This window comes from Muntiacus reevesi, chromosome 14, assembly GCF_963930625.1.
Source record: "Muntiacus reevesi chromosome 14, mMunRee1.1, whole genome shotgun sequence".
In the NCBI taxonomy this organism is placed as follows: domain Eukaryota; kingdom Metazoa; phylum Chordata; class Mammalia; order Artiodactyla; family Cervidae; genus Muntiacus; species Muntiacus reevesi.
The window spans coordinates 46463380-46475026 of record NC_089262.1 but is presented as its reverse complement, the minus strand read 5'-3'; the positions used below and the strand labels follow the sequence as shown (position 1 = coordinate 46475026).

Below are 11647 nucleotides of genomic sequence, written 5' to 3'. Positions count from 1 at the left end.
ACTCTCACTTTGTTATTCTTTTATTTTACAAGCCTGGCCCTAGCTCAGAAGTCAAAAGCAGCTAGTCACAGGCCACATAAAGCATGTGAATTTTGTTTAGCCTACAGTTCCTTATAAAAATGTAAAATTAGCTTCCAGTGTGTAAACATCAAGAAATTGCATGTAATATCTAGATCTCTCCAGCCTCTTTTGAAAATTTACAGGTTTTGGCAGTACTGGGCTTTTTTTCTTCAGTTCCAATGTGGTAACTGTAGGCCCCCTTGGACATGAATTTGGCCTGAACTCTCAGGTCAGCCAAAAGCTCTGTTAAGGGTATTCTAGCCCCACAGGCATTTGAGTCTGTGACTCTTGGGTCACTTCATTCACAAAACACATACTGTGCATCCAATGTGCCTAACACTGTACTGAGCCATTTATATAGGCTCTCTTCAAAGCTGTTGGTTTCATCTTGTAGATGCAGAAATGGAGGTTCAGAAAGTCAAACAGGAGTTACACGACTGGCAAGTGGCAGAACCAGATTTGACCCAGGTAATGCTTCAGGCTCTGTGGTTACCGTGTCCATCATCATTCAGTTCAGCTCAGTCGTATCCGACTCTTTGTGACCCCATGAACCACAGCACGCCAGGTCTCCCTGTCCATCACCAACTCCCTGAGTCCACCCAAACCCATGTCCATCGAGTCGGTGATGCCATCCAACCATCTCATCCTCTGTCATCCCCTTTTCCTCCTGCCCTCAATCTTTCCCAGCCTCAGGGTCTTTTCAAATAAGTCAGCTCTTCGCATCAGGTGGCCAAAGCATTCGAGTTTCAGCTTCAACATCAGTTCTTCCAATGAACACGCAGAATTGATCTCCTTTAGGATGGACTGGTTGGATCTCCTTGCAGTCCAAGGGACTCTCAAGAGTCTTCTCCAACACCACAGTTTAAAAGCATCAATTCTTCGGCGCTCAGCTTTCTTTATAGTCCAACTCACATCCATACATGACCACTGGAAAAACCATAGACTTGACTAGACGGCAAATTAATGTTTCTGCTTTTTAATGTGCTGTCTAGGTTGGTCATAACTTTCCTTCCAAGGAGTAAGTGTCTTTTAATTTCATGGCTGCAATCACCATCTGCAGTGATTTTGCAGCCCAGAAAAATAGAGTCAGCTACTGTTTCCACTGTTTCCCCATCTATTTGCCATGAAGGGATGGGACCAGATGCCATGATCTTAGTTTTCTGAATGTTGAACTTTAGGCCAACTTTTTCTCTCTCCTCTTTCACTTTCATCAAGAGGTCTTTTAGTTCTTCTTTGCTTTCTGCCATAAGGGTGGTGTCATCTGCATCTCTGAGGTTATTGATATTTCTCCTGGCAATCTTGATTCCAGCTTGTGCTTTCCCCAGCCTAGCATTTCTCATGATGCACTCTGCATATAAGTTAAATAAGCAGGGTGACAATGTACAGCCTTGACATACTCCTTTTCCTATTTGGAACCAGTCTGTTTTTCCATGTCCAGTTCTAACTGTTGCTTCCTGACCTGCATACAGGTTTCTCAAGAGGCAGGTCAGGTGGTCTGGTATTCCCATCTCTTTCAGAATTTTGCAGTTTATTGTGAGCCACACAAAGGCTTTGGCGTAGTCAATAAAGCAGAAATAGATGTTTTTCTGGAACTTTCTTGCTTTTTCAGTGATCCAGTGGATGTTGGCAATTTGATCTCTGGTTCCTCTACCTTTTCTAAAACCAGCTTGAACATCTGGAAGTTCACAGTTCACGTATTGTTGAAGCCTGACTTGTAGAATTTTAAGCATTACTTTACTAGCATGTGAGGTAAGTGCAATTGTGCAGTAGTTTGAGCATTCTTTGGCATTGCCTTTCTTAGGGATTGGAATGAAAACTGACCTTTTCCAGTCCTGTGGCCACTGCTGAGTTTTCCAGATTTGCTGGCATATTGAGTGTAGTACTTTCACAGCGTCATCTTTCAGGATTTGAAATAGCTCAACTGGAATTCCATCACCTCCACTAGCTTTGTTCGTAGTGATACTTCCTAAGGCCCACTTGACTTCACATTCCAGGATGTCTGGCTCTAGGTGAGTGATCACACTATCATGGTTATCTGGGTCATGAAGATCTTTTTTGTACAGTTCTTCTGTGTATTCTTGCCACCTCTTCTTGATATCTTCTGCTTCTGTTAGGTCCCTACCATTTCTGTCCTTCATTGAGCCCATCTCTGCATGAAATGTCCCCTTGGTATCTCTAATTCTCTTGAAGAGCTCTCTCGTCTTTCCCATTTTGTTGCTTTCCTCCATTTCCCCGCACTGATCGCCAAGGAGCACTCTCCTCCTCGCTGTCTGGGACTCCGCGCTCACACAGGCACGTCTTTCCTGCTTTAAAAGGCCCAGCCTTTCCTTGCCAGTGGCAGTTCAACATGTGACTCTTGCTTATGGCAGAATTTAAAAATGACAAACCTAAAATTGTCACAACATGGAAATATGGCGGTTTAAATACATTTGTCACTGTTCTCTCCATGGATTGCAGTACTTCATACATTCTATTTTATGACAAGTGAATCACTACTGTCAGTTCACAATTGCATTCATTGGCATTTCCATATGGGCATGATACCACAACATTTTTCTAGATTCCATGTAACCTGCAGATTTCACCATTTTGAAAAACTTATCATTTAAATAGAATCAAGGAACAATAGTATTAATTCCTCTGAAACAGAGAGCTTTACTCAAAGTTAGTATTTTCCTGAAATGACTGGTCTGCCCTTTAGGAAAAATATTCAGAGCCTATTTATTTATTTTTTCAGAGCCTATTTATTTTTTATTTATTTATTTTTTTTTTAATTTCAGAGCCTATTTAAAAGGTGTACATTTAAAACCAAGCTATTACAGAAAGTTTAAAACAAATGTGGAGACACAGGGTGACTTCTGAACTGTTTTTCAGTGACATTACCTATCTTGCAGGATGATCATGAGAAAACCGACTACTGAGCAGAAATACAAAGAATGAAACTAGGAAACAACACCACACAATAAAAACAAGATACAATTGAAGACTAAAACCCTGGGGTCGGCCAAATGAGTTCCCCGGTACACTTTGAATTGCAGAATGATTGAAATTGCCTTACCTCCTCACTTGTGAAACAGAACATAATCACTGTGTTGCAAAGTGTCCCTGACAAATAGTAGCTGGTAAATTAATCTTTATTCTCATTCCCAAGTTTTAACATAGGAGGATGGTTTTTATGTTTTTCTATATGATGATTGAGTCATATGAACAGGATCAACTAAGTTTATCTGTTGCTGTCTGGGAACAGTAGATAGTATTTATATGCAAGTTTATGACATGTCAAACCAGATAACGAAGGTTTTTTTAAAAAGATGTGATTTTCAGTTAATTTTTTTTAAGGAAAAATTTCTTAAAACGCTTTGTCAAAAAAGCATTTGATGTTGATGGTGGTGGAGGCAATGCAATATGTAGGATCAGGAAGTGTGTGGGTAATCCATGAATCTTCTGCTCAATTTTGTTGTGAACCTAAAACTACCCGGAAAAATACACAGCTTACCTTGCCTTTAGGTTGCTTTCCTTACGGGTTACATAGGCGGGTGGAGAACCTGAGCAAGTTAAGTCCGTTTGTTGTTGCTTAGTTGCTGTGTTATGTCTGACTCTTTGTGGCTCCATAGACTGCAGCAGGCCAGGCTTCCCTGTCTTTCTGGAGTTTGCTCATATTCACATCCATTGAGTTGGTGATGTTATTTAACCGTAGCATAAGTCAATATATTGAGGCAAATGGAAACCAGGTTTCTTAACTGTTCAGAAAAGGAGTTACAAATATGGAAAGAGGGAAGTCTTGAATGAATCTGGGTAGTGGCAGACTGAAATTGAAAATTGGTATGAACTCATGGTTTTTGTGTATGTGTGTGTTTGTTTTGCATATGAATGCAAAAAACCATATATATTCTAGCTTTGTCTACCAAGAGGGCATGGGAGCAGTGACACCCCGGAGCAATAAGCATATCTAGCACCCAGTTTTTTAATACCAAAGGAGTCAAGGTTCTTTGGAAAAATGCTGGTCCCAGGGCTGAAGCAAACACACAAGATGGGTCTGAAAGTATAGAAGCAGTCAAAGAATAATGGGTGGCTTGTCAGTCCAGACAGAAGCTAAGCTCTGAGAGGCTCCCAGTGGCTAAATGTGACAATTCGAGTCAATATGTGATGACAGTAATGAATTCTGTCTCACTGACTAGGAATCCACAAACCCGTTTTGATATAAGTGAGTAATAAATGAAAGAAGAGAAAGGTCTTCCTTATAGCAAAATGCTCATTAATAAGTACATGGGGCTTCCCTGGTGGCTCAGCCAGTAAAGAATCTGCCTGCAAAGCAGGAGACCCAGGATCAGTCCCTGGGTTGGGAAGAGCCACTGGAGAAGGGATAGGCTTTACCCACTCCAGTATTCTTGCCTGAGAAATCCTGTGGACAGAGGAGCTTGGTGGGCTACAGTCCATGAGGTCATAAAGAGTTGGACATGACTCACACACATCGACACGACTCACACATGCACACACGTGTGCACACGTACACAACACAGGTGTGCAGGAACCAGAAATTCAGTGCTTGGCCACCAATCAAAGTAATAATCAGGTAAGACAACCAAGAGCAGAGAGCTAAATTTGGATAAATAGCAACATATTTATTTAGTCTCAAAGTATCGTTTCTACAAAATATCCTTTAAAGGTAGATATTAATTATAAAGGGCAGGAGTACTGTGGTGAAGCCTATCAGACCATCCAGTTTACATCAACAGCAGGGAGACAAGCTGACCTCGTGTGCCTCCTGATACGAGACACTGAGAAGGACACGGCCTGCCTCACCTGAGATATTCCTGCCCTGAGATATTCAGGTGCTCACTCTGAACCGAAGCCTGCGGAAGCACTGAATGGAACCTGAACGACTTTTATAAAACAATAAATTAAGGCTGAAGGTCAAGGAAGAAGGAATAGTTCTGGATTGACTGGGACTCAAGAAACATAACTAAGAACAAAGCTGATCTTGGTTTGGATCCTTTTGTTATAGAGGATATAACTAGACCGATGGCAAAACCTGAGTGGGTGGGGCTTTTGAGAGTGAATGGTATATGGGAGTGCTTTGTGGTATTCTTAGGACTCTTTTTTTAAGAATGGAATTATTCCAAAATAAATAAAGGTAACAACCTTTGTTCAAAAACTTTTATTTACTATAAAGACAAAACACCAAAATAGGTACAAATACTATAAAATTGGTTCAATGGGGTAAAAATTTTAATTAAAATATCTTTGATATATTTAAAATAACAAAGAATACATTTAAGCCAAATTTTCTTAACCCAGAGATTCTTTTTGTAACATCTGCTTACACAGTAAGGTGCTAATAGAAGTTAGCCCTTAAGCCCTGGAAGTCTTAGGAATCATAGTCATACAGCAAATATAATTTCATTGTGAAAGTGAACTTTGGTAGAAGAAAAATCTATAGGACACCTGAGGTAGTAGAAACTGGGATAAACAGCAGTAGACGTTATTTACAACTTGAGTACCAAATAACATTAAGAACACAAAAATAATTACACATTAAAATTTTCAGTCCAGCTTTGATCCAAAGAAAATAAGAATATTACATCACATTTGCATTGAAAACAAAACAAAAAAACAAAACACCACAATTACCAGCAAGCTGAGGGAACTGCAAACAAACTCAAACAATGGATTTTGACATCTAGAGGCAGTTTGAGTTTGAAATGTGGTGGGCATGGTGGTCTACAAAGTAACACTGATTAGCTGAGGTTCCTCAGTTTATACAGTTTACATCTCTGTCAGACACAGTATTAATCTGACCAATGATCTTCCAGTACATAAAATGGCAAGAGTGCATCCTTTAAAGCTTGCACATGAGAGACTTGGAAACAATCTTATTAGAACTGTGAAAATTCTAAAGTAGTCAAAAAAAAAAAAAAAAAAAAGGAAACAACACATTTAGAGCTACCAAACTTCACATTTCAGTACTATTTTTAACTCTTCAAATATTGCCAATCTTCCAACCAAAGGAATGTAAAATTTCACTAAGAAACACATTCATTTATATAAAAAAAAAAACTGCCCTGTAAACTTATCTTGTAACTTATTTTACTTCCAATTTGTGTTGTACATTTAAAATGTACTCTATATATAGCTTATTTAGTTTATCCTGAGTCTTTGAGAATAACCAATTCTATTTAACTCTGCAACAATTCAACTGGCTTCTGAAGAGTTAAAACTTAACATCTCAAAAAGTTGTATTAAATACTTAAATCAGTACTTGATTTAAAAAACTCACAGAAAAAGGGTAAAGGAGCTGCCATTTTCCTTCAGGATTCCATGCATCTGAATTCAGTTCAGATAAAAACCATTAGAGAACTGTGCAAAATCCAACGAATTAGTGCATAAATGAAATTTCAATGTCACTTTTCTTTCTGAAAATATTTTCCAAGTTTGAAGCAAATTTATTGTTTGGAAACACTTGTTTCTAGTTGCATAATGAAATTAATTTTTCTTTAGGTATCTCTCAGCCAGGCCTACTGCAAAGAGATGATACATGGTGGAAGGAAAATAGCAGTTAACATTATCAGTGGTGATGATGAATGATGGATTATTACATACAGAGTAAGACCTAAATGGTGTGAAGTTTCCTACTAAAGAAACATAATTATAAAATTCAAATACATTTCAAGGTCATCTTGATCTTGGTTGTGAGCTGCATCACAGAGAACATTTGATTTTCACTTAATTTATATTTAACCTGCATGAGAAGAGCAGTGACTGACTCAATGAAGGTAGTATTTTATCATATTCCAATTTTAAAAACAAAGTTTTTAAATCTGTATTTTAAAAAACTCTTGCAACAGCAAGATACTTAATAAACTCTAGTTCACATCTAGTTCTATTTTTTGTGTGTGTGGATTGAAAAGGTCACCTTTCCCTGAATATTAAACAAAAATGAAGGTGAAATGAAAGTATAGAACCGTAATTTCCAAAAACGAAATGAATGGGCCAACAGTAAAATGCACAATGAACCACAATTGCCCAGGCATATTTAAAAAAAAAAAAAGTCAATTGTGGGTCATAAAGAAGTTGTCAACTTTTTAAAATATATTTATATACTGCTACTTATAGCATATTCTGACCTAAAAGAGGCAGATACTGTTATAGCCAGTGACAAAAAAAAAAAGAACAGAACTGCAGAACCCCCTGCTTGTGATCACGATATGAAATGGAAGAATAATTGAAACATTAAAACAGATCCTGAGCCCCTCAGCTGCTAATATTGCTGAAAAAGTGCTCCAAAAAATTATGCTCTGTTAATTAGTCATGCAGACTTCACTGCTTTCCTGTTTACTAAGGGCCAGTTCTTTGAAAGGCACAGTTTACAGTTTCTGCACAAATTGTGGACTTTTGCATACTAAGCTTAGGTACAAATCTTGATTTGTCAATCACATACTTAGGTAAGGGTTCCCCACTGATCTCATTCATAGCTGTTCAGTGGCATCAACGCCAGCAGATCATCAACGTGGTTCCCCACAAAAGTTCTTTTCTCTTGTTGAGCATCCTGTCTCTGTAACAGTTTATTTGTATAATTGGCTACCACGTAGTACGGAAGACTGGATGCTTCAGTAGCTCTCTCGATGGAGGTCTGTCCTGAGGTTGAAGTTCTAAACAACGAAGAGCCACATCTCGTAAACCAGGAGACAAATGTGAGGGAATTGATGGAGCAGTAGTTGCACTGGCAATCTGTAAGAGACAACACTAGTGTTAAAGCGCTCCAGAACTAGAGCTTTTGATACAGAAGTACTCGTGCGTATATTTCACAACCTGTGCATCCTATACAGAGAAATTAAAACAGAAGTGGGTGGACTTTTTCCTAACAAGGTGTCTATGGTAAAACTCATGAATTTGACCAAATACTTTCTGATGAGATGGGAGTTGCAGTCCTCTTTATTGTCTCAAATGAACAAGGCCAAGGTGCATCAAAATGATTAGACAGGTATTCACTCAAATCAATTCTGCTTTCCTCATATTCTCCAAAATGGTTTGTCCTCTTTGCTTCATTGCATGTTTTTTTTGTTTGTTTGTTTGTAGCACAGAGAGCTATGCAGAGTAAGACTAAACCTGGCCAGTCAATTGAGTACATAAGAAACACAACTGCACTGGTTTTTTTCTCCCCAGGTGATTGAGGAAATTTTATAAGAATTGGGAGACCTGGAGGAGGTTACGGCAGGTGAGAGGTGCTGGGGGTCAGCTCGGAGGACTTACACTAGCCACTCAGCAACAGAGGTGATGGTGGTTTAAGTGCTTTACTCAGGCCCAGAGGTAATTCTGTTTATCCTCATAAGGTGAAATGAATAATTCATGAAATAGGTGTTATTATTTCACCCATTTTATAAACAAGAAAACAGAGGGCAGACAGAATAATTTTCCAAAACACAGCTATTAAAGGATGGAACCAGGTCTGTATGACTCCAAAGTCCAAGCTTTTAAACAAGCACAGGTCTAACTTAAATGCTAAAAACTCAATCATTACATTACTCTCTGGTGGAGACAGAGAAAGTTAATTTGAGAGTTGTCAGAAAGGTAGAAGAGCCTTAGCCTCTGCCTTAGGTATGAACTTTCTAAATACAGGAAATAGTAAATTTAAAAATTTGTGACAGTACAGTACATAAAGAGCTTCCAGTATTTAAATTTAAAAGTTTGATGTGTGTGTGTTTATGTGTATATGTAGGTACATATTTCACCCAGAAGCAATGATTCAGTATCTGCTAATTCAGTGTTCAAAGTGACTTTATAAAGCATGAGAACTAACTGTTCATGCTGCCGACATTCACTGCACCATATCAACTCCTAGATACACATACTTATTTTGAGGAAGATATGCTTTCATGTTAGATTGATAGTGAAGAAGAATCCACGAAAATGTGCCTGTTGCCAACTTTAGCAGAAAGAAGTCACTTTTGTCTCATGATTACCTTAAATATCAAAGCAAGATGATTGGAGTGCTTTTCTGCATTCCAGGGTGGTTTAGCGCACGCCATCTCTATAATGGCACAGCCGACACTCCATACATCACAGCTCCGACCATACTGCTGACCTCTCAGGACCTAAAATAAAGCAGAGTTACCTTGGAAATATGACTCACCAGAAGAAGAGAAAGCCACTCTTTATTTACGGGTTCTAGTTTTTCTACTTCAGAGCAAAACAGGGGGGTAGAAAGAGCAATTCCATAGACTATCTGTGATTTCATTAATAAGCTTAATCTCTCATGTGGCACAAGTATGTTTTGGAGAACTGTGAGCTTCAGCAGAGTCATATCAGAATTTCAAAGCCGCCTCAGTACACTTTTAAACTCAAGAGGACAACTAGTAATCACTGTGTGTGAACATGAAGAGCTCTGAACACAACGGAAGAGACCGAGTTCAGAACACAATTATTTTGCATGTACTTTAGGTTTGCCAGAAAACTACTACTATAAATTATCCAATAATTCTTTGTTAAAAATAGGCTTTAATAGATTTGCTTACAGGCTATGGAAAGGCAGGGATTAAGGCCTGAAAATCAAGGATATCAGCAAAACCTTAGTTTTAGGGCCATGGACTTCCAACTAGTAAGCACACACAGGATAACACCGCAAAATTATTTGTGTAACGCTGCCACACAGCTCCAAAGTATTTTCTCTCATCACACTCAGAGCTGCTTCTCACCTCAGGTGCCATAAATGCAATTGTCCCCAATAACTGTCCCTGAAACTCTCCTGCACCAGTTCCTTTTGATGCCAGCCTGGCTGCAGCTCCAAAATCAGCAATTCTCAGTCTCTGACCTGTGCTGTCAATGAGCAAATTGGCACCTGCCAACAGAAAGAGCAAACAACCTTCTATGTTAAAAACAACAGATTAAAAACTCAGTAAAATGCTACTAATGAGATAGGACAATGACAAAAGAAAGACCGCATGTCAGAGAAATCTACTCTCCTTCCCAATTCACTTCATTAGTAAAGGTACATAGTTCTCCATGATGTAAAATAAAATCCAAAGCCTCAGAGGGAAAATGGGGCAAAACATCAAGGCATTAGGAATAAAAGCAGAGATTTTGTGATACTTTAGTGTTAAACTTTTAATATAATGATTCCTAACAAAATCTTTCCTCAGAGTTCAATTTTTAGTGTAGTTTACACTTTTAAGAAAAAGTTCTGTTTAAACATACTGACATAGATAGACCAATTCAGACTTTATACTGTAATTTCATAGTTATAGCTTAATAAAAAATAAATGTTATAAAAAGAAATTTATGTCAGAAAACCAAGATGCTTTTTTTTTTTTGGCCATGCCACCCAGCTTACAAGATCTCGGTTCCCCATCTACGGATCGAACCCAGGCCCCAGCAGTCCAGCAGTGAAAGTGTGAAGTTCTAACCGCTCTACTGCCAGGGAATTCCCCAAAGTTGATTTTAATAAACCAAACTGCAACAGCTTTGAGAGGCGCTTTCTTAAAAGAAGTTTATGATATCCCAGTTATTTTAAATAAAACCAAGAACAGAAACCTTTGGGGAAGCAGTGTGTCATGAGACCAAGATGGAGGAATCGGAGACCTGTGTTTTGTACTTCGTTTGCCACCAATTAGCCGTAAGACTGTGTAAAAGTCACAGCTTAAGGCAGGATATAGTATCCTGATCCTGAAAGTTCTTTTCACTTCTAGTAATTCTAGTGGTTTACTTAGGAGAAATTTGAGTACTCAGGAGATATTTGGTGAAAAAAATCCCACAGTGAAACTCAAGTTAGAAACTATCAACAAAGGTCCAAGTTTTAAAATGACATTTGTTTTCTGCTTATTGGTAATAAGCAGACAGTAATGAAAAGAATCCTTACCTTTGACATCTCTGTGAATGATCTGGTTTTCATGGAGATATGAAAGGCCACGTAGTAATTGCTCAGTATAGTTGATAACTACTGACTCCTTGAAGGCTCCGTATTTACTGAGCAAATGAGCCACAGATCCCCCTAAACATGTAATAATAATAATTAATAATAAATTTAAGCCAAAGTTAAATTGTTTATTATACTTTGATTATATAAGCTTGCAGTGCATGAGCTCACATTCACATTTGAAATATTAAATTTATCATCTGCATCAGAAGTGAAACTGACTTAGAAACTAACACATCCCAGTAATCTTAAAGTCTATCAATTAGACATTTTCATGGAACCTGCATGAACTGGTTTTCTGGAAAGTCAAGATTTCAGAAACCTTTAAAAGTTGACAATTTTGGTTGGAACTGTTTCTCATATGTACAATTCACCTCTCTTTTTGACCAAGATACACAAGATGCCTTTCTTAAATACTTAAGTAAACAGTGAAATACTTAAGTAAAAAGAATGGGAGGAGCCAGAAGAACCCAGAATTAGGCTTCCTATCTCACCATTTACCATCTATGACCTGGGACAAGTCACAAACTTAGTAAGCCTCTTCTAGAAGTATTTATAGTCAACACATATACAACCATCAACCACCTACAACCAACATCAAAGAATATAGTAAAGAACTGATTTGTAAATAGAAATACACCCTTCAAACACAAAAGATCTAAGAAGTTAAACCAAGCA

At 38.1% G+C, this 11647-nt stretch overlaps 1 protein-coding gene across 2 annotated transcripts in view; it reads right to left on the bottom strand.

The window, feature by feature from the left end:
• Positions 1-5212: 5212 nt before the first annotated feature.
• MAP3K1 (mitogen-activated protein kinase kinase kinase 1) overlaps positions 5213-11647 on the bottom strand; it is a 69893-nt gene continuing 63458 nt past the window's right edge. For both annotated transcript variants that reach the window (XM_065905404.1, XM_065905405.1), the window contains exons 17-20: positions 10913-11044; positions 9753-9895; positions 9021-9152; positions 5213-7788 (exon numbers count right to left, since the gene is read on the bottom strand). In XM_065905404.1, the coding sequence (XP_065761476.1) occupies positions 7639-7788; positions 9021-9152; positions 9753-9895; positions 10913-11044 (557 nt within the window). In that variant the 3' untranslated portion in view covers positions 5213-7638. The remainder of the gene's footprint in view (positions 7789-9020; positions 9153-9752; positions 9896-10912; positions 11045-11647) is intronic.